The sequence below is a fragment of the Colius striatus genome, chromosome 5 (assembly GCF_028858725.1).
Source record: "Colius striatus isolate bColStr4 chromosome 5, bColStr4.1.hap1, whole genome shotgun sequence".
NCBI classification, from domain to species: Eukaryota; Metazoa; Chordata; class Aves; order Coliiformes; family Coliidae; genus Colius; species Colius striatus.
In genome coordinates this window covers 3,980,206-4,002,964 of record NC_084763.1, presented here as the reverse complement: position 1 = coordinate 4,002,964, position 22,759 = coordinate 3,980,206, and the positions used below count along the sequence as shown (strand labels likewise).

The following is a 22,759-nucleotide window of genomic DNA, read 5'->3' as shown; positions in this document are numbered from 1 at the left end:
GAAGTAAATGTTTTGGGACATTAGTTCCATTGGTCAAAGCAACTATGTTGAAGAGGGACGTTTGGCTTTGGTAGAGTGGTGTGACTAGAACAGGTTTCCATGCAGTTGGCACTCTGAGTCTTGCATTGTGGTTTCATTCTGAGTTGTCAAACAGGCAGTATGGATGCTGGAGTGTGTTTATCTGTCGGTGTCTTGGTATTTTGCTTTTGTGAGGTCTAAATGTTTCCCAGAACAGAAGTTTCCAGGAAAGGAGAAAGACCCTTTGTTGAACCTGACAGTTGAAATTTGGGAAGTTCTATCAGATAATATCTTTTAGGAGACCATTAATCTTTCAAATTCGAACCTTTGGTTGGAAAACAAAACAATGCAACGTTAGGCATCAAGTAACAGGCCAGCAATTGCACTTGGCAGCCTTTGCAACCTCTCTTTGGCCACAGTTGCGTGCAAACGTAAAGAGCCTCAAAGCTTTTATTCTTCAGTTAGGCCAGAGGCAGGCTAAAACTTGTCTGGATTTAAGCAGGTAATGATGGAGATAAGGATTGGCAAAAGTCAGAGGAAGAAACAAAACTGAAATGTGCAGTGAACTCCCATCTCTATCCCTTGTTCTTCAAAGGCCCTTCTGAAAGACAGTCAGATCTCTCTTAGCCTTTTGTGGCTTTGAAATTTGAAATTCCAGAAGGCAACACACAGTTGGATATTTTTATAGGAGAAACCAGACTGGCTAGAATTTTCCAGTCTTTAATAATTGCTCTGTGTGTAATTGGGTGGGAAGCTGTGGGCTGAGGGGGGAACTGCTGTATAAACACAAAGCGCTTTGAAGAAGAGAGCTTGAGGTGCTTGTTTTTTTGGTGTTCTGGTTGTTAATTTAATACTAGACATTAGTATTCAGAATTGTTGTAGTAGTACTTAAATCAGTGGGACCTGACCAACCCTTGAACTATTGAGCAGCCTCCCAGGCTTTGTCTCTGTTGAGAAGCTAAAAAGGGAATGAGAAAGTAATGAACGTGCAAAGTGAATAAACAATGAATAGAAGCAAGTGTCAGAAGAGCTACAAGAGAATGTCTTTTCAAATGGCTTATGAAGATAGGTTAGGCTGTAGACCTTATATCTCACTCCTGGAGATAAGGAGAGAGGAAACATTGCTTCCTTTTAGATTTATCAATCTTCAGAACTCATTGGCACTTAGTATTATTTTTGGTGTCATCTTATTATAGACTGAAAAATCTCCCTTTGACCAGAGCTGATCTTCCTATGATCTCTCAATGGAAAACACAAGGTCTTTAAGCTGACTGAGAGATGTAGGTCTTCTCTTGAAAGTGGGAACACAACAAAGGGAATCTAACATTGGTTTTAATGCACAGTGGACTTAATATATAGCAAGGTAACATATGCAAGGAACAATGGGGCCTTTTAAAAGGGTATTTGTGTCAAGTACGGATTTCCTAACAGTTGGTGCTCTCAGCTCTTTAAACACCAATTCACCATGGGCTTAAATAATTAGACCATGTAGAAATGGTCACATTCCTCCTCCTTTTTCTTGCCCTATTTGCCTGTAGCTTTTCCTCCCTCGTTTTTGAAACAAACAAGGAGATGAAGCACCAAACTGCCATTCACACAACATTGCAGTTGAGAAGGAAATTGTCAGGATGGCTGCTTATGGTTCCCACAGCAGTCATAACTAGGCTGAATTGCACATATGTATTAAGGCATAAAACATAGAATGGAATGATATGGAATATTCCTTATAACACATTATGCATGCTGTGGGAGCCATCGCTTTGAAAGTCTTGGCTTCTATGTTTTGAAATTCTCTTTTGAAATGCAACATTAATGGATTATTTTCCTTTTCTTGCATGTAAATTCTTTTCTGTGCCCACTGGTGATAAAAATCAGGTCATGAATGCCATCTTGCTATCCCTGTGAACTCTGCATAGCAACCAGGCCTTCTCCTTCGTTTAATGGTTTTTGCAATGAAAACTGATACAAGAAGAAATAAATAACAGCGTGCAGTAAAAGAGAAGGGCGAAACAGTGAGCTCCCATCACAGACATATTACATCTCAGTAAGTTCCAAACCATCTCTGATAGATGTTTTCTCTAAAAACAGATTGAAACATGACTTTCTTGGCTTACAGAAAGGTGTAAAGGGATAACTGAGATAACATTTCTGTAGTGCTGACTGCTACGTGTTGTACCATTTTGCAATCCAGCCGCCCTTTGTTTGTTGTGCTGACATACAATTAACAGTTCTTGTGGCAAGGCCACATCATTTAGATGTCAGGGGATTGCTAAAACCCTGAAGTGGGCAGAAATAAACCCACAGTGACAGCTGAAGCTACCATCACCAAGCTGCTACAGCAGAATAGCAAGATGTGCTCTCTTCACTAGTCTAGTGGTAGGACTCCTGGGCTGGTGTCATCTCCTTTTAGCTCACTTCCAGTCTCATCCTTCATTGTACTGTTCCATCTGATTCTGATGTTTGAATGTTTTAACTGTCAGCCAGATGAAGACTTTCACGTGTGATTTACAGGGCTGGGAAGATTAACCTGAAACTAGTCATGCAAGGGTCTGATGATTTTTTGCTCAGTTAAGAAGCTACCTTCATTTTCAGTGTCAGCACTGCTGTCGTGCCTCGTGCTTCCTACCATCATCTTCTTCTTATGACTCCCATTGAGATCAGGAGGAGTTTGTATGGAGCCAGGAGGATAGTTTGTAACTCAACAGCAGGATAGTACATTTACAATGATTTTGTCTAATTTGCTATAATTGGAGTTGAAGTGCAGGAATCTTGTGCAGTGCATCTTAACAAAAATTGCAGCTTCTCGTCATAGTAAGGGTCTCTGATATTTTGCTGCCCAGTTTTCCTTGGAGGTTAATGATTGTTTAAGAGCCTTTATTGTCCTAGCTTTTGAGCAACCTCAGTTTAACAGAATAGTGATAGGATGTTTACAGTTTTAATAGAGATTTGAGTTTATCCCTAAACATACATGCTACATTCTTGTATCATTTTGGCTGGAGAACTTTTCCTGTGTTATATTTACAAATACCTAAAGGGTGGGTGTCAGGAGGCTGGGACATCCCTTTTTTCAATGGTATCTAGCAACAGGACTAGGGGTAATAGCATGAAGCTGGAACACAAAAAGTTCCATTAGAAAAAACTCTTTTCAGTGTTTCAGTGAGGGAGCCCTGGCCCAGGCTGCCCAGGGAGAGTGTGGAGGCTCCTTCCTTGGAGGGCTTCAAGACCCACCTGGACATGTTCCTGTGTGACCTGATCTAGGTGGGACCTGTTTCTGCAGGCAGGTTGGACTGGATGATCTCTAAAGGTCCCTTCCAACCCCTACCATTCTGTCATTCTATGGTAGCTCGAGTCAGCGCCTGTCAAAACACGGAGGGTGCTGGATAAACACAGGTGAAAAAGTGTCTTCCTCATCACATAGGATGCAAGCCAATTCATTGTCCACTTCTAGTTAAAATGACAAACTTTAAAAGCATGGTGTTGTCTGAAGTATTGGAAAGGCAGCTACAGCTCTTCATGGTTTCACAGGTGTTACCTTTGCAGTCGCATTGGTTTGGGTGTACTGTGAGGCAGTAGCTCCTTCAGCCACACCTTCAAGACTCCTTGCTTATAGCTCAAGGTGAGGTTGACTGTTATTAAAACCAAATCTTTTTATGGTCCTGTACTGGCTAAGAGGTTGGAAGTTGAATGCTTGTTTTCTGTGACCTCATTGTCTAACTCGACAGCTCTCTTCAGGAGAGCTAAGATTCAGAACAGGAATAGAAAGAAGAGATAAACATTACTGTTCTTTGGGGGTTTATCTGTTTTGTTGTTCTCTAATGCAAAAAGTATCCTTAGATATAACACTTACTGGGGTCATAGGCTTGAGGTCAGCTCAGATGTGCATGTCTGCAGGAGATGCTGAGGATCAGAGCTGTTCTGGGGTAATTCTCAACTTGAAGCAAAAGTATCTGTGTTGGGTTTAGATGAGCCTTTAATATTTTGGACTGCATGATGCAGTTGCATGAGTTGCTAGTGGGTCTGTTCTTGGTCCCTCCTAAGTGAGGGAAATTTCCTAAAGGTAAGTTACTTAGCTATTTAGAGGACAACCTATACTGTGCCCACGAGTTTCCTGGTTCATGGCAGCTTGGAACTTGTGTTTAAGCTGTAAGTTACAGCACTGACCTTAATGATAGATACTTTGATTTCTTTTTTTTGGAGTATGCAACAGCTTTATTAACTTTCTATTGCCTTTTTAGGGGAATGAAACTTGTCAGGTTATTCTGTATATATCATACATGCATTAAAAAGCCAATGGTCATCTGTAAGAGCTGTGAAAAATCACCTATCATAGAATCATAGAATGATAGGGTTGGGAGAGACCCTTAGAGATCATCCAGTCCAACCCCCCTGCAGAAGCAGGTCAACCTAGATCAAGTCACACAGGAACGTGCCCAGGTGAGTCTTGAAGACCTCCAAGGAAGGAGCCTCCACACCCTCCCTGGGCAGCCTGTGCCAGGGCTCCCTCACTGAAACACTGAAACAGTTTTTTCTTATGTTTAAGTGGAATTGTTTGTGTTCCAGCTTCATCCCATCACCCCTTGTCCTGTTGCTGGCTACTATAGAAAAGAGGGATGTCCCAACCTCCTGACACCCACCCTTTAGATATTTGTAAATGTTAATAAGATCCCCCCTCAGTCTCCTCTTCTCCAGACTAAACAGCCCCAGTTCCCGCAGCCTTTCCTCATAAGGAAGATGCCCCAGTCCCCTGATCATCTTGCTGGCCCTGCACTGGCCTCTTTCCAGCAGTTCCCTGTCCCTCTTGAGCTGAGGAGCCCAGAACTGGACACAGGACTCCAGATGAGGCCTCACCAGGGCAGAGCAGAGCAGAGGGGGAGCAGAACCTCCCTCGACCTGCTGGCCACACTCTTCTTGATGCATCCCAGGCTGCCATTGGCTTCTTGGCCACGAGCCTGGACAATAGCAAAAGAAAAGGACTTAAGCCCAGCTGTTCAGCAAAAACAAATTTAGATGACATTCTGGAAGTCTGAATTTTGAAGGGAAAGATAAGAGAATATTGAGAACATTGGTCAGAGATACAGCTATTTAACTGATGCATATTGGAAAACAAGCACACTCTCTAAGGGAGCAGAAGCTAATTTCAAATACGTTTTGTTCTGAACTTATTTTTTCAAGCCCTCAGGTTTTTTTACTTATTACCACAACTTTTATACGGTCATATGATTACTCATTTAGAATCATAGAATGATAGGGTTGGAAGGGACCTTTAGAGATCATCCAGTCCAATCCCCCTGCAGAAGCAGGTCCCACCTAGATCAGGTCACACAGGAACGTGTCCAGGCGGGTCTTGAAGAGCTCCAAGGATGGAGCCTCCACACCCTCCCTGGGCAGCCTGTTCCAATTTAGACAGAAAGATAATCTTTTTTATGGTAAGAAAAGTTTTACTATTTTAAACCATGAGTCTTTTTTCATTCCTTGGATGAGGTGAAAGATTTCACTCAGTCACAAGGGTCTGTTTGAAAGTCCCACATTATTGTAAGTCCAGTGCTCCTCCAGCAGAGTTGCCAGTGTGTGATCATTTACACTTGCTCCTTGATATCTCCTAAAACTTGGCATATCTGTAGGTGTGCTTGTAGTTGGCACCTGTATATTATAAGTCCCTAGATGTTTTAACCACATTTTTGAAATGGATCGTGTTTACTGGGGGTTTTTTGGGTGACACTGGTTTTGTAGGGTTTTTTGTTTGGTTGTTTTGTTTCAATTAATGTTTATAAACCAATTTGCATAACTGCTTTGTGATTTTGAGGCATTGTAGCACTTAGTGGAATATTCCCTTTGCGTTGTTTTTCTGTGTGAAACAGCAATTCTCCTCTCTATCCCTCAGTGTTACAAATTGTACAGCAGGTACAGGTTTTTAATCAGTATTTGATCAGAAGATTTGTTTTACTATAGAATGAGTAATAAATTAAGCAGAGCATACAGTAAGCTCGTTCTGCTGTCTGTTACAGAAAGTTCTCGGGCAGATAATTCTTCATGTCAGGAGAAACGACAAGGACACATTCTTGCTGCTGCACTTTGACATGTAGCAATAAAACATGCAAAGGTTATGGTCTTTTTGATTAGGAAGGGTGATTTGCAAGAGGGATTGCAGTGCCTGAGCTTAGAGTGGCAGGAGTGGTTATTGACTTGCCTTTTCTTGTAACTGTGTCATGTTTCATCAGCCTTTGAAAGCCTGGAAGGTATTGAAATAAATCTTGAGGCTCGACTAGCATATGCATTGCATATTAAGAAGTATTGACCAGAGTGTATGTTGATGATGGTTTCAGTTCTTGGGAACTGAAAACAGAATATAGAGCAGGCCAAGTTCTTGGGAACTTGGGAGGGGAAGGTCAGCCTAGACTCAAAATGTGATTAAATAAGTGAAAAGTAATTTATTCATGGATGGACTTTTAAAAATGTGAGGAGGAGGGTGAAAAAAAGTCACACAGATTCACAGAGTCTCAAGGGCTGGAAGGGACCTTGAAAGCTCATCCAGTGCAACCCCCCTGCCAGAGCAGGACCACAGAGTAGGTCACACAGGAACTCATCCAGCTGGGTTGGAATGTCTCCAGAGAAGGAGCCTCCACAACCCATCTGGGCAGCCCCTGCCAGTGCTCCCTCACCTCAACAGGGAAGAAATTCTTCCTTGTATTTCTTTGGAACCTCTTCTGTTCCAGCTTGTACCCGTTGCCCCTTGTCCTATCATTGGCCATCACTGAGCACAGCCTGGCTCCAGCCTCCTGACACCCACCCTTTATGTATTTGTAACCATTAATGAGGTCACCTCTCAGTCCTCTCCAAGCTCAAGAGCTCCATAGTCTTCAAGATCTTTACACAGGTAGTCATATCGTTGGTTTCAGCAGAAAGTTCAGCTGAGTGCTAAGGATTTCCCTCTAAACAAAAGAAATTCAAATTAGGGCCCTCAACAGTTAAGTATCCACATGTCTGCTTGAATGAACAGCACCAGTGACTAACTGAGAATGCTGAACCTCACCAGCCAATGTGACATTTTAGTTAAAGAATTTAGGGCAACTGAAGTTCCAAAGTACTCATGAAATGCTGAAACCTTAGAGGTAGCATTCTAAGTTTTTCCCTTATGAAAGCTTTTTTTTCCCCCCAAAGGCTATTAAATGAAGGTTCCATGTAACAGTCTTGAAGATCCAGGCTGGACCCAAGCCTGGAAATACATCTTTACTTCAAAGAATCTGTAGCATGAAGTGTCTCTGATATATATCAATTTGTTATAGGCAGCCAAGTCCCACTATCTCCATTTTTCTTCTTCAAATTACATATAACACCTTTTGCTCTACCGTTTCAGCATTGTTCTTTATAATCCTTACTTTTGGTTACTCTCTGGTACTGAGCACAGCAATGAAAAAATGTGGTGCCATGGAAATTGAATATAGAGCAGGCCAAAGAACTTCAGTCTCCTGTAATTTAAATCTCAGTATTTTTAGATCATAGATGCAGTTAGTGGCTTCTGGTGCCAAATAAGACAGATTGTTTCACAGCAGGTAAACACAATTTTGGATATTATAGAAGTTTTCTTCAAATCATATTTGAACTTGTGGAAACTTCAATCTGTGTAATAAGATTTAAAGTAATGAAAGAAAACCCTCCCTGTTTTTCTGATTTGGTTTTTAATGTCTTTTTCTGATTAAATATATATATTCTTTCCTAGTTTAAATTGAATAGGGCATATTGCTTGGAGACACTGGCTTGAATATTTGATTTCCTATTGTGTGTTTGTTGCTGTCTTTTATTAGTTTGTGTGTCATGAAGCTTTCTGGCTAGGCATATGTGGAGCGACCAATTAAGTTTTTGATATAACTGCTTTTCTCTTTCACACACAATCATCATATTTTTACCCTGAAAAACAGACAGACTTTGAAACACTTTTTTCTGCCTTTTGTTCACAGTATCCTGTGGAGCCTGGAACTACCTGCTGGGAAAGGCAAACATCATGCAGAAACTACAGGCTTTCTGGCAAGATGTTTTCTGAAGCTAAAGCTTGTGAATCTATTAACTGGCACTGCCAGTTCTGTAAACCTGGGTTTCTGCCTTTTCCCTCTTGACTGTCGGAACTGCTTTGGGGCAGGGTTTCTTCATCTCACTGGCCATTAGGGTGACAGTATTAAATACCTGATTTTTTTGTTTGTTTTTCTCTTCAGGAGTTGATTGCACCGTGTGCTGTATTGTACTGGTGATGTTAACAAGGAAATGTATTTCATTACATAGCTTAAGATGGGTTTTAACATGGGAGAGAATCTCTGCAGCAGAATTCAGCTAGCAACAGGACTAGGGGTAATGGGCTGAAGCTGGAACACGAAAAGTTCCACTTATATGTAAGAAAAAACTCTTTCAGTGTTTCAGTGAGGGAGCCCTGGCACAGGCTGCCCAGAGGGGTTGTGGAGGCTCCTTCCTTGGAGGCCTTCAAGACCCCTCTGGACACGTTCCTGTGTGACCTGATCTAGGTGACCCTGCTTCTGCAGGGGGGTTGGACTGGATGAGCTCTAAAGGTCTCTTCTAACCCCTACCATTCTATGATTTTATGGTTTCTAGAGATGGCAAGGGAATGGTAAAAAAGATAAAAATGTTGATTTCGTTGGGAGCATAAGCTGACGATATTTGGCACTCAAGTGCTTGGAGCATTGCACAGAGATGTGTAATGGTTTTGTTGGCTTTTATAACATGCATTTAATCATTAGGTATTTTAACTTCTGATTTATACTTATAATTGGCATTTTCCTTCATCTTCTTTTGAAAGCATGGCAGTATAAAGCATTGAATACAATCCATAGCATGCTTTGAAGCTTTTTTGTAGTATGTGGTATTTGCTACTTAACTGCATTACCTGAAACCAGCCAAAACAGGACCAACAAAATGGAATGAATGTATTAACATAGAAAACAAATATGCATGTAGTGAAATGTAAAGATACAGAACTGAAAGACAGAAATATCATTCACTATAAATAGATATATATATTTATAGCTATTCATAGAATCATAGAATGTTAGGGGTTGGTAGCTATTGCATGTGTTTATAACTTATAGTATTAAAACTATAGGGTTTCTCTGCTTTTTTTCTTCAGAAGGGCTTCAAACACTGAGGAAATAGGGGGAAGTGGATTTGACAAGAAGTAGTCATTCTTAGGAGCTTTGAAGTGAAAAATAGGGGGCATCTCCAGATTTGACTGACACTTGCCAAAATCTTGCCTACACCTCTTGCAAGATTTGAGACAGAATAGTGGTGTCTAGAAAAACGAGCTCACTTGGTGAGATTTTTGTCTAAATAAACTGTTCTCCCTGGCTGTTGCTCTGCTAACTCTACTAATGCTCAAAACAATCCATCAACATTTGTATTTCGGTATATTTTCTGATCAACACAATCAAGAAGGAGATTTTGGGAGTGTTGCTATGTTGACAAAGATAAATTAATGTATCAATATATTTAGCATATCATTTCAAATGGTAAAACAGTCTTGTACTGGGAACTCTCACAGAGTCTAGCCTTTGTTGCCTTTAGGGCAGGTGTCAGGAGGATGGAGCCAGGCTGTTCTCAGTGATGGCCAATGACAGGACAAGGGGCAATGGGTACAAGCTGAAACAGAAGAGGTTCCAAAGAAATACAAGGATGAATTTCTTCAGTGTGAGGGCAAGGGAGGACTGGGAAGGGGCTGCCCAGATGGGCTGTGGAGTCTCCTTCTCCCGAGACATTCCAACCCAGCTGGATGAGTTCCTGTGTGCCCTACTCCAGGTGGCCCTGCTCTGGCAGGATGATTGCACTTGATGAGCTTCCGAGGTCCCTTCCAATCCTTAAGATTCTGTGAGACTCCAACTATAACAAGTTAGTTGGAATAGGAGCTTGAAAAGCTTACTCTGCATTAAAACAACCTTGATACCACTTGTCTTTGACTATGGAGAGTATGATTGCACATTAAGGGTAAACGAGCAGGAGGGAGTATCTCATCATGTGTGATGGGGATGCATTTTTGAGGGCTTTTTAGTCTTACATGGTTTAAAGCTGCTTAATTTTTTTCTGGGCAGACTTTTTCTTTAGCTCCAGGCTACTTTTGTTTGAGAAAACAGTGTTAAGACAATCAGGAATAGCTACACTGATTAATTCTAGTAATCAAAGGGACTTTTGGAGGGAAATAATGGGGTGGGTGTTTTTTTGTCTTTCACTTCTTATGTGACAGCTCTTTGCAGTTTTGCACTTGGTGTTTGTCTGCTAAGGCAATTGTAGTGAAGCACAGGTCTGTTTCATCAACATAATGCCGCTTTGCTGTTAGCAATTAGTTTCTTTCAGGATTTGCCAGTTAAGCTAGTGCTAGTGAAAATACACCTAATTTGTCAAGAAATGGCAGGATGAAATATAGGGACAATTACATAAGTGGGGAAAGAAAAATAATCAGGAAAAGCATATGTGAGACTTGGTGATACTTGGTCCCTTCCTCTGGCACTTTCATTCCAGTCATGCCTCCAGCCTCTGGTGATGCTGGAAGAAGTATAATTGGCCATAAGTTATGGGCTATCCACATCCTGAATGTTATGTATTTCCAAGTTTTGCTCTGGGGAAAGCTGCCCAGAAAGCTTTGTGCAAAGGCTATGTTAATGTACAAAACTGTTTTCTTGGTATTGTTTAGGGTTGGGGGTTTTTCCCATCCTTGGATTTAACTGGTTTTGTGTTCAACACAATAGATTCTCAGTGAATGAGGCATGATGATTTAGCTGACTGCTCATTTATTACCTGCAGTCTGCTTAGACTGAATTCTTCAAAGCCATGGATGCTGAAAATGCAGATGTGTGGTTCTTGGGTTTTCTTGTAAAGTCCTTAAGCTTTAGGGGGAACTGTGTAAAGAACTAGGTTAAGTTGATCTTATAGTTCCTGTGTGTAAAGCAAAATTGACTTAATCTATAGTTACCCAAGAGAAGTGTCACAGAGAGGGCACTGAGGAAAGAAAGAGTTGAGATAGCTGGACTTAAAAGTTTTTGAAACACTTTTTGTTTCTCTGCATGAAACTGAAATTCATTTGAACAAAACATATGTATATATCTTAAGCTAGATATTATTCTAGATCTTATTGTCTGTAACAGCATATCATGGTATATGGCAAACACTTCTCTTTGTCTTAACTAGGCTGTGCTGGATATCTGTGGCCCCACCTTTTCAGTCTGTGATGCGCTCCCAGACTCTGCAGCAGCTCCAGTCGCCCTCAGCATAGCTGAGACTCCTCTATGGGCAACCCAGACTCATTTATACTGTGGTGTTGATCAGTGCTTCATACAGAAATGATAGTATTCCTTCTGGGATATCCTTGCCATCTTTAAAGTGGTTTTAGTGTTTGTGAAAAGAGAGCATTCACCACCATCTAGTGCATTCAGCACCGTGCGGGAGCATCTGTCTTGCAAGGTTTGGTCCTGGTGGAGGAAGAGTGTGAGAGAGATGTAAGGAACTGTTGAAGCAGACTGTTAGCTGATAAAATTTCGACTAGAAGTAGATAGTAATGGAAGTAGTGTATTCCTGTTTAACTGGCAATTAATAGGAATTGGCTTTTTTAAACCTCACTGCAAATAATGAGGTGATGCACCGTTATTTCCCATGGGAAGAGAGAACTATTGAGCAATCAGGGAAGCTATTTAAATGAAGAACAACTGTTGGCACAAGAAGAAAAATGTACAAAGTATTTGAAGTGTACAGTAGAGTAGTGGAGAAGGTGTCCTGGCAGGGCAGTGAGGTTTCTGAACTATGATGAGATTACTAGAGCATCCTCCCTAGACCTCCTCTCATCTCCGAATAAAGCTATTGGTCTCTGAAGAGGACTGTGCGATACAGTTATGTTTGGTAGCTAAGAAATGGACCTGATTATCTGGGAAGATGAGTTTACAATCCCTCTTTGAATTGTCTGTTTGCCAACGTTGGCTGCCGTTTTCATTATGGGATTTGAGGAAAATTGCTTTTGTGTGTAGCGAGGAGACTTGTGTGCAGAGCAAGGATGGCTGGGAACCACTGCCTCTCTTTGGCATCGTGGGAGCTGTGCTGTTTCCCACCACCTAACAAGGAAACCAGTTACTTTAATGACTTTGATAGTGGGGAGATTTATCAGATTTATGCCTAGGAATGAAATACAATTTGGCATATGTGTTTGAAACGCAGGAGGCGGCGTTGAAGGCTAGGCTAAAGCAAACAACTCATTCCAAGGGTGCTGGCTCATTTGTACATCTGATTAGCTTGTTAAAAGTTTTGGGTGTTACTTGGTTCCTAGTAAACTTATGTGACTGACATTTATTAGCCAGATCACTCAGAGCCTCGTATATTTTCATGCTGATCCTGGAAAACTTCAAATGGTCATTGTGACAGATAAAAGAGCATTTTCTTTTTGGAGCCTTTTCTTAAGTTTTAAGACAAAACAGGCTCTCCCTGTAGGCCATCTATATTTGTTTTCCTGGGTAAAGCTTCTAGCTTTGCAGAACTATAACAAGCTAGAGGGAACATCGTCATTATTCCTTGGCTGAACATGATGACATTGACATGAGGTCTTCTGACAAGGGATTAAAGTGGAAAATACTGGTGGCAATCAATTAGGAACAAGAAGATCCCTTTGAAAAAAGGAGTTGGGTGCAAACCACAAATTGCTTTAGTTCTGGTTTGTGAAGTTTGAGGGTTTGTTTCTTGTTGTTAGACTGTTCTCATCCCTGCTGTAATTTGTAAATACTGGATTTCACATGCAGGTTGGGAGGCAAGACACTGTTGTTCCAAGGTGGAGGCTTTAGCTGGGATGCTGCTTCTCACTCTCATCTAGTTGCCTCTTTTAAAAAAGGTAACAGGTTGTTGTATGGGATCTGAAATGTGATGCAGTATCTTTCAGTCCACCTCGTTTTCATCAGATTTCGCCACTGTTTCCACTGATGGTTGTGTGCTGGCCTGCTTAAGGGTCAGTGCCCTCCATGCTGTTGCTTGTACACAGATCATAGAATGGTAGGATTGGAAGGGACCTTTAGAGATCATGCCTGTGTTTCTGTAACTCCTGGGGAAAAAAAACGGCATCTGCTGACAGTCTCTGTTGAAATGCCAACGGTAAATGAGTCTAAATAACCTCTTACCCACTAAGGTCTGTGGCACGTAGGAGCAGAAAATGTAGGCAATCACTATATCTGTTCTTGTAATGAAAGTGAAGAGAAGAGGAGGTGGGAAATAAAAAGAGGCTTCAAACACTTCCCTAAAAAAAAATTGCCCTTGATTTTTAGGGCTTAGCCTTCAGTCTTTTAACAACCCATAAGCTTGAAGGATTCCTTGCATTTCACAGGCTTAATTTGTGTTTTATTTTTAATACACTGAAGCGTTTTGGTGTGAGAGCTGGTAAGGATTGTTATCCTGCTATGCTAATACACAGCATGGCTTTAAAGTGCATATACATACGTATTTCTGTGGGCAGTGTGGGAAAAGAGTGAGAAGCCGCCCACAGTACTGCCTAATGATGTACATCCTGAAGTCTAGGACTGGCAACTGAGTAGTAGTGGGTTCAAACTACTACCCTAGGGTTTATTTTACGTCTCTTTTGGAGGTTTGGTGGTAGGGTTGGGGTTTGTGTGGCTTTGGGGGTTCGGTCGGTTTTTTGTTTGGGTTTTTTTGACAATGAGGTTTATGTCCTGAAGATTTTCTTTGAAGAAGGTTTTGTTCACAGTGTGAAACCTGAGATTTTCATAGGTCTCAATGATGGTAGGAACTGCCCTGTATAAGTAAATGTCTAACAGTAGGAAGTTTATGCTTTAAAACAGAAGAGTTTGGCAACGTTGAGGTCTGTGTGTACTGATAATCTTCAGACAATGCCATAGTCCATTTAAGGTGATTTCCAGAAGCCTATTGAGTTAATACTAATGAGATGAAGCTATCTTTATACCTATGGGTAAGGTTGCATAGTAGCAATCACAACCAACCTTTCTGCTTCCAGCTCTTGGGCTCATGCCTGTGAGCCATTCATGCGAGTGGATGTGGAGGCTCCTGACGTTTAGGTACTGCCAGCATCAGCCAGTTTTCAGTTACAGGAGTCAATCAGGCTCCAATGATTTTACCTCTATGCTTATCATCTTTACTTGGAGGAAAAAACTCTTGGGTTTCACTCTATCAGGGTTCAGGCCTGCCTGCTGCGGCCTGTTCTTGGTTTAGAATATGCCGTTTGGCCTTAAAGCCTGCTCATCTCTCCTGAGAGAAGGTATACTGGTACTTACTAAGAGCATAAGGATACCAAAGTTCCTGCTTCAGTATGTGATGCTTTTGAGATCATGAAACCATTTCCTTATCCATAATGCAGAGAGGGCTTGCTCTCCTGTGATGGGCTTCTCAGGGTTTTGTCGGGTGTCTCTCTGTGTAATTTCAGTTGACGGTCAGCTATCAGATGTTGATTGAGGAGAGCTTTCTGTTGTCTTTGCTCATTTTTCTGTGTTTTTTTTGACAGCTCTCCTTCTGGGTATAGTGTTTAAACTCTTGCATTAAATGAAGTACATTCCTTCCCACAGACTTTTCTTGAAATGTGCGTGGTATGTGTTGTATGAATGTATGTGACCATACACGCCTTCTTCCATCCCTTTCTCTTCGAGCTCTGGCAGTAGCTGCTCAAACTCAGTAATACCCTCAGCTTCTAAAGTGAAAATCCTGTTCATCAAGAAAACAGCTTAATCAAATTCCAGCATCTCCATCCCACAGTGGATGCTGATCAGCTGGTGCTTATGAGTTCTGTACAAACAGGTTGTTTTTCCATTCAATACATGATTCAACAAATAGCTCGGTGGACACATCTTCTGTTGCATTGTAGCGTGTGATGCTCAAGTTGCTTTAAGGAATTAGAGGCTGATGTTTTGCTGCAAACTCCTATGGACCACTTCTAACACCCCTATGAAACTTTACTCACTTGCAAATGAGAAAGGTGGGTTTTGCCTAGCAACGAGCTTTGCGATTTCTACCTGAGGATCAAAACCTCAAGTGCATTTGTTCAGCCTTATGCGTCACTTCGGTGCTGAAGGTTTTGACAGTCAAATCATCACTGACATTTCTGTTGATGTGCAAGAAAGAGAATAATCCAGTGTGTTTTTTCCATTGCAGTGCTGTCACTGCAGGACTGACAATAGTAAAAAACAAAAAGGCATTCATCATTCAATAACCAGATATCCTGCAAACACGCAAGAAAGACACACGTATTTTCAATCAGGATGTCTCACTTCTAAGGGCTGTTTTCTGACTGATTCCTTTCTGCTATTTCTACTCTCCCTAAAGTATTTTATAGAAACCTGCGTCCCTTGAAAACCCACCCAAACAACCAAAAGTGTGTTTTACGTATGGTAGTATGTAAATGATTAGTCATCACTGTGAATTGCCTAATAGTGGAGGAGGAGGAGGAAATTTATATATAGAGAGAAGGTGAAGAGCTCGATGGTGACTGCTGTAAGTCTCAGTTCTTCCTGCCCTTTTTTTTGCTGCTTTTTTTTCTTCCCCCAGAAGACAATTATGAAGGAATTTTAAGAAAATCATCCTGAGAAACATTATCACTGGGGCACTGAGAAATGGTAGCTGCAAACTGTAAGCCTATTTCACACTTGCTTCTGTTTCCTGGGGAAATTTGTGAAGGGTTTTGTTTTGTTTTAACTTATGATTCAGTGGTCATTTTGTGCATAGCCAATGCAAAACGGTGTTGGCATCAGAGATGGAACTCAGCTTATGAAGAAATATGCCTTTTGCAAAGTGTGATAAAATTGTGTGGAGCATCTGTGGACAAAACCAGAAATGCCGTTTATTGGAGTCTTGGCAGATCACTTGCTGGATCCGATACCCTTTTGTTTGGTTGGTTTGTTGTCTGGGTTTTGTTTTGCTTTATTTTCTTGCCTTATGGGTGGTTAATTCACAACACATGTTAACACTGAAGAATCCTAAAAAAGATTCTGTTTTGTCCTGGTGTTGGTGCAGATAATTATTTCTTGGATTGGGAGCAGTTTAATTGCAGCAGCTGATTGTTTTCCAGGTGGAAGTGGAATGCGCTGTATTTCCTTAAGGGTTCTTTTGGTTGGTTGGTTGTGGTTAGTTTTGGTTGTTGTTTTGGGGTTTTTTTTCCATTTAAGTGTGAGGGAAAGGATTAATGGAAGGTGATTCAGAGGAAAGGTTTTGTTCCGTCTTTTCTGCTTGAGTATTGCCTCCTTGGAATACATTGACATGTGCTCGAGTGCTTAGTCACAGTTTTCCTTATCGTTCCTCCACTCCTATGGGCAATCCAGTGTTTGCCAATGGGATAACATTTCTGAAGCTGTCCTGTGAGAAGTCCCAAGAAGTGAGTGGGGAGACTGACTTTGTTATTACTCCGTGCAGACGTACTTTGTATTACACTCTACCAATTATTAAGTGGTTTGAGGAAAAGAGATACCATGATGTATATAAATTTGCAGAGTGGCAGTGGTAGTTTATAGAACTGCCTGCTGGTCTCCTCTGTGCAATTGAGCTCCCAGAGGGAGCAGGACTTGATTATTCCACTTTTGGCACTTTAAATTGGGCTCTTTTGACATGGTGAGCTGCAGTGTGCTCCCACATACTGTACAGCATTTGCAACGATGCACAGTTTAAAAGAGTGTCTCAGAAACGAGGAGTCTAATTAGAGGGAGATGATTTTCAGTCTTGTTGTTGTTTCCCTCACCCCAAGTAGAATGATACATGTTTCCTCCTTCGTGTTGTTTCTGTGTATTAGCACTAATGGCTTCAACTGTGATTCATATGCAAGCCTTAAAAAGAGGGACCTGTTCTATCAAGACAGTTTGGCACATGAACATGGCTTGTAAATCAGTCTGACTCAGCCTGAAATGCTCCTTTTTTCTTGTCAGGTCAGCTGTTCAGCTGCCAAACTCAATCCTGAATGAATGGTGTAAATCGCATTGTTGAGGCAACTCTTTCTTCAGGGTTGTTTTTTCTGGACTGTAACTTGAAGATCTCCTTTCTTCTCCTCACACAGTGCTTCCAAAGGTGTTTTTTTTCTGGTGGCTGTTGTCTGGGGAATAGCACTTCTTCCTTCTCCTATTCCTGAGCGTTTCAGCTTTTATTTGGCTTGTTAAATGCATGTCTCGATTCACTACCCTAGCAAAACAGGTCACTCCCTAAAAGTACCCACCAAGCTTCTTTTTCCAACAGTGTTTGCCTATTGACACTTTAATTGGAGCAGAAGCCACAGTTAAAAAGCAGGCAATTCCTTTTTCCTCATACCCTCGTTGATTTTTGTTGAAGCAAACAGATGAGCTTATGTATAAATATGTATATGTGCTCTTTTTTTTTTTTAATGAAAAGTGCTGGAATTCACTAAAAAAGGTTAAAATTGAAGTGAGTAATCTTCAGTGCATAATGCAATTGTTAATTTTAGCTCCTTGCGTAGGAGCTGTTATGACTTGAACAGCCGGCTCTAGCCTTCATTAGAGAAGAAGCAGGCAGTTTTGAGACAGGTGGAGCTGGATCAAGCTGTGAAAGTGATTTGCTTGAAGCTGGCCATTAGTGTTAGAAATCTGGTCCTATCTATTGCATCCTTACCTTGTACCATGGTGGTTACCTTTATTACTTACTTTTCGTCTTTTTCCAGGTTGACTATGATCCATCCAACTCTCTGAAGGACCAGCATGGAGATTGGCACTCTGAACTGTTAATGGGGACATGGGACTCACATTGTCATTGATCATTTGTGTGGACTTAACCAGCGAAGAGCAACAGAAGACACTAGAAAGGCAGTGGGGATTATAGCAGCTTTTCAGGTAAATGTGGTCTTGGGTGTGACATCTGAGTGTTGTTTTTCTTTGTGAGCACTGTAAGCATGGAGATGAGATTTGGGGGTGATATGGCCATAAAGAACTTGTGTGTGTGTGTGTGTATGCCTGTGTGCATTTCTTTCTGAAAATCCATAACAAATTAGGGGCTGTTTAACAGACCTGGTTTGGGTCTGGCCATTCATCATGTGTGGAGTGTTTAGCAAAGCAGTTCAAGTTTCAGTTGTAAGTGCAGGATAGCCAATACCATGGGACTTCCTGGGGGAGGTGGTGGGAGGAAGGAGAGCGACTCGAGGCTTGGCTTGGCTTGCTGTGAGCTAATTTGTCAGCTTCATATTCTAGCCAGTTTATTTATGAGCCATGTAACTTCATTTCTTGTGAAGTCCACAGTGCTTCCCAGATTATGTAGGAAAGGCTTTACTCTTTTACTTGCTTACAGTGTCAAAAGCAAACATTAGAAGCAAGCTTTAAAAACTGGATATGTCCTATTTTTTTTTCACTTAAGACACAGATTAAAAGAAAAGGAAGGTAAGTGAAATCAGATCTGTTGAATGTTAATTAGAAGCTGTAAAAAGGAACGTGTCAAAGCTTGGTTTTGCTTAGTAGCCACTGTTTCACTGGGCAGAAGCAGGACTGTACTGCAGAAGACTCTGAAATAACTCCCTTTGTTGACCACATTTGTTTTTCCTGAAGATGCTTCTTAAGCCACATGGATGTGGAAAACTTAAATTATTCATGAGTCTCATTTGACAACTGATCAGTGGGGGAGGCTTCAAGAGGGAGCTGGAAAAGGAGAGAGAGAAAATAATAATAGGCTTTAACTTTTGAAAAGCCTTTAAAGCTTCTGTACAACAACCCTTTGTGAGCTGAGAGCAAATGCAGTTCGGTTAAGTTATCTTCATTAGAAATACCTGCCAAGAGCTTCCTGCAGGATCTTCATAGTGCTGGAGAGGGACATGAGGTTTGGGAAGAGGCTTAGGATTTTAATAATGGAGCTGTCAGTTTGATGTCTGAAAACGTTGACCCTGAGAGCTTTCATATTTATATTGAATTATTGCCTCTTCAAATACACAGATATTTCTTTTTCAACTGGTACCGAGCACTGTGGGCTTGTGCTGTGTACAAAACCCATGGGAGAGTGCTGAAACCACTGTTGTTGCTCACACTTGGTTTTAGCTTTTATTTGAGGTGGTTTTTTGTGTGTGTGTGTGTGACTTTTTTTTTTTTACCATCTGAAAGATAAAGATGAGATGCCAGACACCTGAAGCCTCAATGGGTCCTTCCTGCCTAGTGCCACTGAGCTCTCTAGCAGAATCCCTCACTGTCCCTGCCTGGGACTGGGCTGGGAGAGGCAGGGCTGAGGAGTCTCCCAGCACCTTACCTTAAATCTGCTCTCCACCAAGACTCTTAAGATCAGTGCTCTCCTCGTTAAACCTGGCACAATTCTGTCCTTAACCAGTGTTATTGGTTCAGTCTGTTCTTGAGCTGCACGTTTTGGCTTGTTTATCAAAGGAAATGAATTTACTTCCTTGGGAATCAAAAAGCAAATGAAAATTCAACCCAGTGTTTTCTTGTGTGTTTGTGTCGTGGTATCTTGACCTTTCAGGTCACCAAATCTTGTTGTTTTAATTTCTGTCTGGAAGAATGTCTGAGCAAGGTAAATTGAACCAGGAGACAGCAGAGGAAGCTGCAAAAGAGCAGGAAGCTGCCCTCTCCGAAGCCAACCCAGACAACTGTATCCTTAATAAATCTGAAAGCTCAGAAATAGAGGAGAAGGAGGAGAAGCTGAGCGATGCCAAGACAGAGCTGCAGGTAAGACAGGAATAGCGAGTGGGTGCATTAAATATCAATGTGCTGCTGTTGCTTTTCCGTTCTATGATCCCTTTCATTGCCTTCTCTTCCCCTATTTTCTTCTGTCATCATTTTGAGACTATTTCTCTTCTAAGTGTTTAGTTCTTGTTGGTTTTTTTTTTCCCCTTTAAATTTTGGGTCCTATTATCTCTGTAAAATAAATGGTGTTATTTGTTATGCCTTTCAAGCTCTTTAGGCTGCTGTCCATGTTCTTAATTTTCCCGAGGAGTTAATTTCTGTGTTAGAGCGTGGTGAAATATTTGACTGTTTTCCCTCTTTGGGGATTTAGAAAACTGCCTTGATCTCATGAATTTACAGGTAATGCTAATGAATAATTACTTAATGTGTGGTTTGGTTTGTAGGTGTTACTGCCAACAAAAAGTTGTTATGCAAAGCCTAAGAAGGTAATTTGATAAGAAGACTTATCGGATGAGGGGGTTTTAAACCTTTTTTGCTCAATCGAATGTAAAAATAAAGGGGGAGACATCAATTTAAGAGGAGTTTGGAGAGGGGGAGCATTTGCTTAAGTATGCCTTTTCTTATGCTTTTACTATATGCAAAATGACAGAACACTGTGCAGTGTGTTTTTGTTGCTTATACTTGTTCTTAAAATGAATAACGTGAGCAGGGACAGTTTGTGGTTTTCCCTGCTTTCCAGACTGGGTTTGGGGAAGTTGTTTTTGCAGTCAGTGACTGATTAAATAAATCATTCAGGAGTGATTTAGCCTATTTATTGGTAATGCTCTTGTCACAGCTGTTTTCCACTGAAGTGATAACTGTTTCTCTCCTCTTTTTTTTTTTTGCTGTGCCCAGAAACGAGGTGCAAATCAGAACCAACAAAAGAAGAGATCCAAGGTAAAGGTCTATCTTTGTTTGGAATTGCATGCCATGGTAGGGTAAAGAATTTAAATGCCTGCCTGAAATAGAAATGGTGGCCCTTCCTCACTTGTGTGGTGGTTGGGTTGGTTTTTTTTTGCTCACCTTTACCCCATCATCATGTCTCACTTAAGCAAAAGGCTTCCTCTAGATAAAATGTGTTGGGGGTCCCCTTTATGGCTCATACTTTTATGCTGCTGGACTCACTGTGTGCTTGTGTTAGACATCATGGTGCTTCTGTGTGCCATGGAGAAGGGGAAAAGCTTGTTCATTTTGCTTTAGTAATTAATATTTTTGTTTGAGTTTTATTTTAATGGACTAATCTTGACAGAAAGAAGCAGAGACAGACTAACTCCCTAAGGGAGGAGTGGGGGAAAGGAGCTTTCTAGGATTAAAAAATACCCTAAAACCTTTTTTTTTTCTTTAATTTTCCAAATGCAGGTCCTTCCACATTTTCTTGTCTGTGTTCCTTGTATATAATACTACTAGAAGAAGAGATGGGGCTGAAAAAAGAAACCCCAAACAACCCACCCCCCAAACCAAATAGCAAAAGGAACCTTCGAGTTTAGTGTTGTGTTAGATTACCTTCAGTATTGGATTATCTGCTCTTTGCTGTTAGGAGTGAACTGCAGCAGAAATGCTAAAAGCATAAAGAAACCAACCACATCCCCTGTGTGGCAAATGGCTGGTTGCTTAGAATCGTTTTCTGCCCACGTCCAAGGCAAATACGATTTTGCTGCCTGGGTGGGTAGTAGTTATTTGGGATATTTAGGGACAGCTGATGCGAGCAGCTTATGTGACTTGAGGTCAGTAGCAGTGTTCTCTGTCTTGTTTTCTCTCTGTCTTATTCAGTCAGGAGCTAAAGGAAAACTCGTCCGGAGCCTTGCTGTGTGTGAAGAGTCCTCCCCTCGCCCGGGAGCGGAAAATCTTCATGAGAATCAGGTACACTTGCAATCCTTGTTGTTAGCTGCATGGTTGACCTCCACGTTCAGTTGCATGATTCTGTTCCATAATTGGGCATTTCCCAGTGTCTTTCTTGGGGGAAAGAAATGACATCTGACAATGAACACGTTGTAATGACGTTATCTGGTTTAGCGTGCACTTGATTTTGAAGTGTTAGTTTTATACTGTATCACAGGGTGTTGTTTGCTTTTTTTTCCAGACCCCCTGAAAATTTCAGCAAATGGAAAAGAATTCACATTTTAAAATTAAACAAACAATAATACTAACAACCAAAAAGAATATTAATATGTTCTTTTCTCTAAGGCTCTCTCATTTGAGGCTGCACCAGATACGGTTACGAATATGCTCTGGTTTCTGGTTCCTCTGAGACTCCAGTTCATATCAGTGTCCCCCTTCACCTACAATTCACGGGTCTTTCTTTCTCTAAATACCTTGATAGTGCCAAGGATGCCTCCTGCTGAGTGGCATTGGTTTCCTAAACTCGTGGTGTAGATTTTTCCAGTGTGTATTAGAGTTTGTCTGTGCTGGTAGTGTTGTATTCCCAGCAGCTGGTAGAGTTCTGTCCCCTGCACCTCTCGCCTCGGACGATAACACTGGCGACAGTCTTTGCAGACTAACTTCAAAAAACACCCCAAAAAGCAGAAGCAAAAATCTCAAAACACTTTTCTTTGCTTGCCTGGCAAGAGCAAAACCAAAATGTCGTGAGCACTGCCTATAATCTGTGAGATGATTGTGTGCAAGGGAGCTTGAGCAAGGGACTTCTTGCAAGCTTAGCACTAGAACAACAACAAAAAAAATCCCCTTTAAGTGTACTTTCTCACCATTTCCTCTAGTGACTTGAAGTGAAACGAATCCAGCTCTCCTCTTAGCTCCTAAGAATGGAGGGGCTTTTCTATTTTTTTAAAAATCTCTTCTGAAAGACCAAAAAACAGGTTGTTTAGCAGGGGGACGTCTACATGTTCTACTGCTCTACAATGATGCTTATGCAGTAGATGAGCAGGTTCTTGGCTCAGTTGTTCTGTTGTGAGGTATGACGCTTCCCGCTTCCCTTGCGTTACTCAAGACGTGTGGCTTTTGTTCTGCTTTCATTTGTATTTTCTATTGTTTAATGGGGAATGAAAAGGAGAATGATACGAAGAGATTGTATTAAGCATGGCACAGTAGTTGATAATGTACTGCACGGGACCTGTATTAAGAGAGAATGGCAGGTTTTGAGGCAAAATCCCTGT

At 41.3% G+C, this 22,759-nt stretch overlaps 1 protein-coding gene across 1 annotated transcript in view; it reads left to right on the top strand.

Moving 5' to 3' along the window:
* The first annotated feature begins 17,806 nt into the window (after nt 1-17,806).
* The window catches only part of ARPP21 (cAMP regulated phosphoprotein 21), a 103,360-nt gene continuing 98,407 nt past the window's right edge, over nt 17,807-22,759 (top strand). Inside the window, exons 1-4 of the mRNA XM_061996391.1 lie at nt 17,807-17,828; nt 19,447-19,652; nt 20,505-20,546; nt 21,420-21,509. Of these exons, the coding sequence (XP_061852375.1) occupies nt 19,485-19,652; nt 20,505-20,546; nt 21,420-21,509 (300 nt within the window). The 5' untranslated portion in view covers nt 17,807-17,828; nt 19,447-19,484. The remainder of the gene's footprint in view (nt 17,829-19,446; nt 19,653-20,504; nt 20,547-21,419; nt 21,510-22,759) is intronic.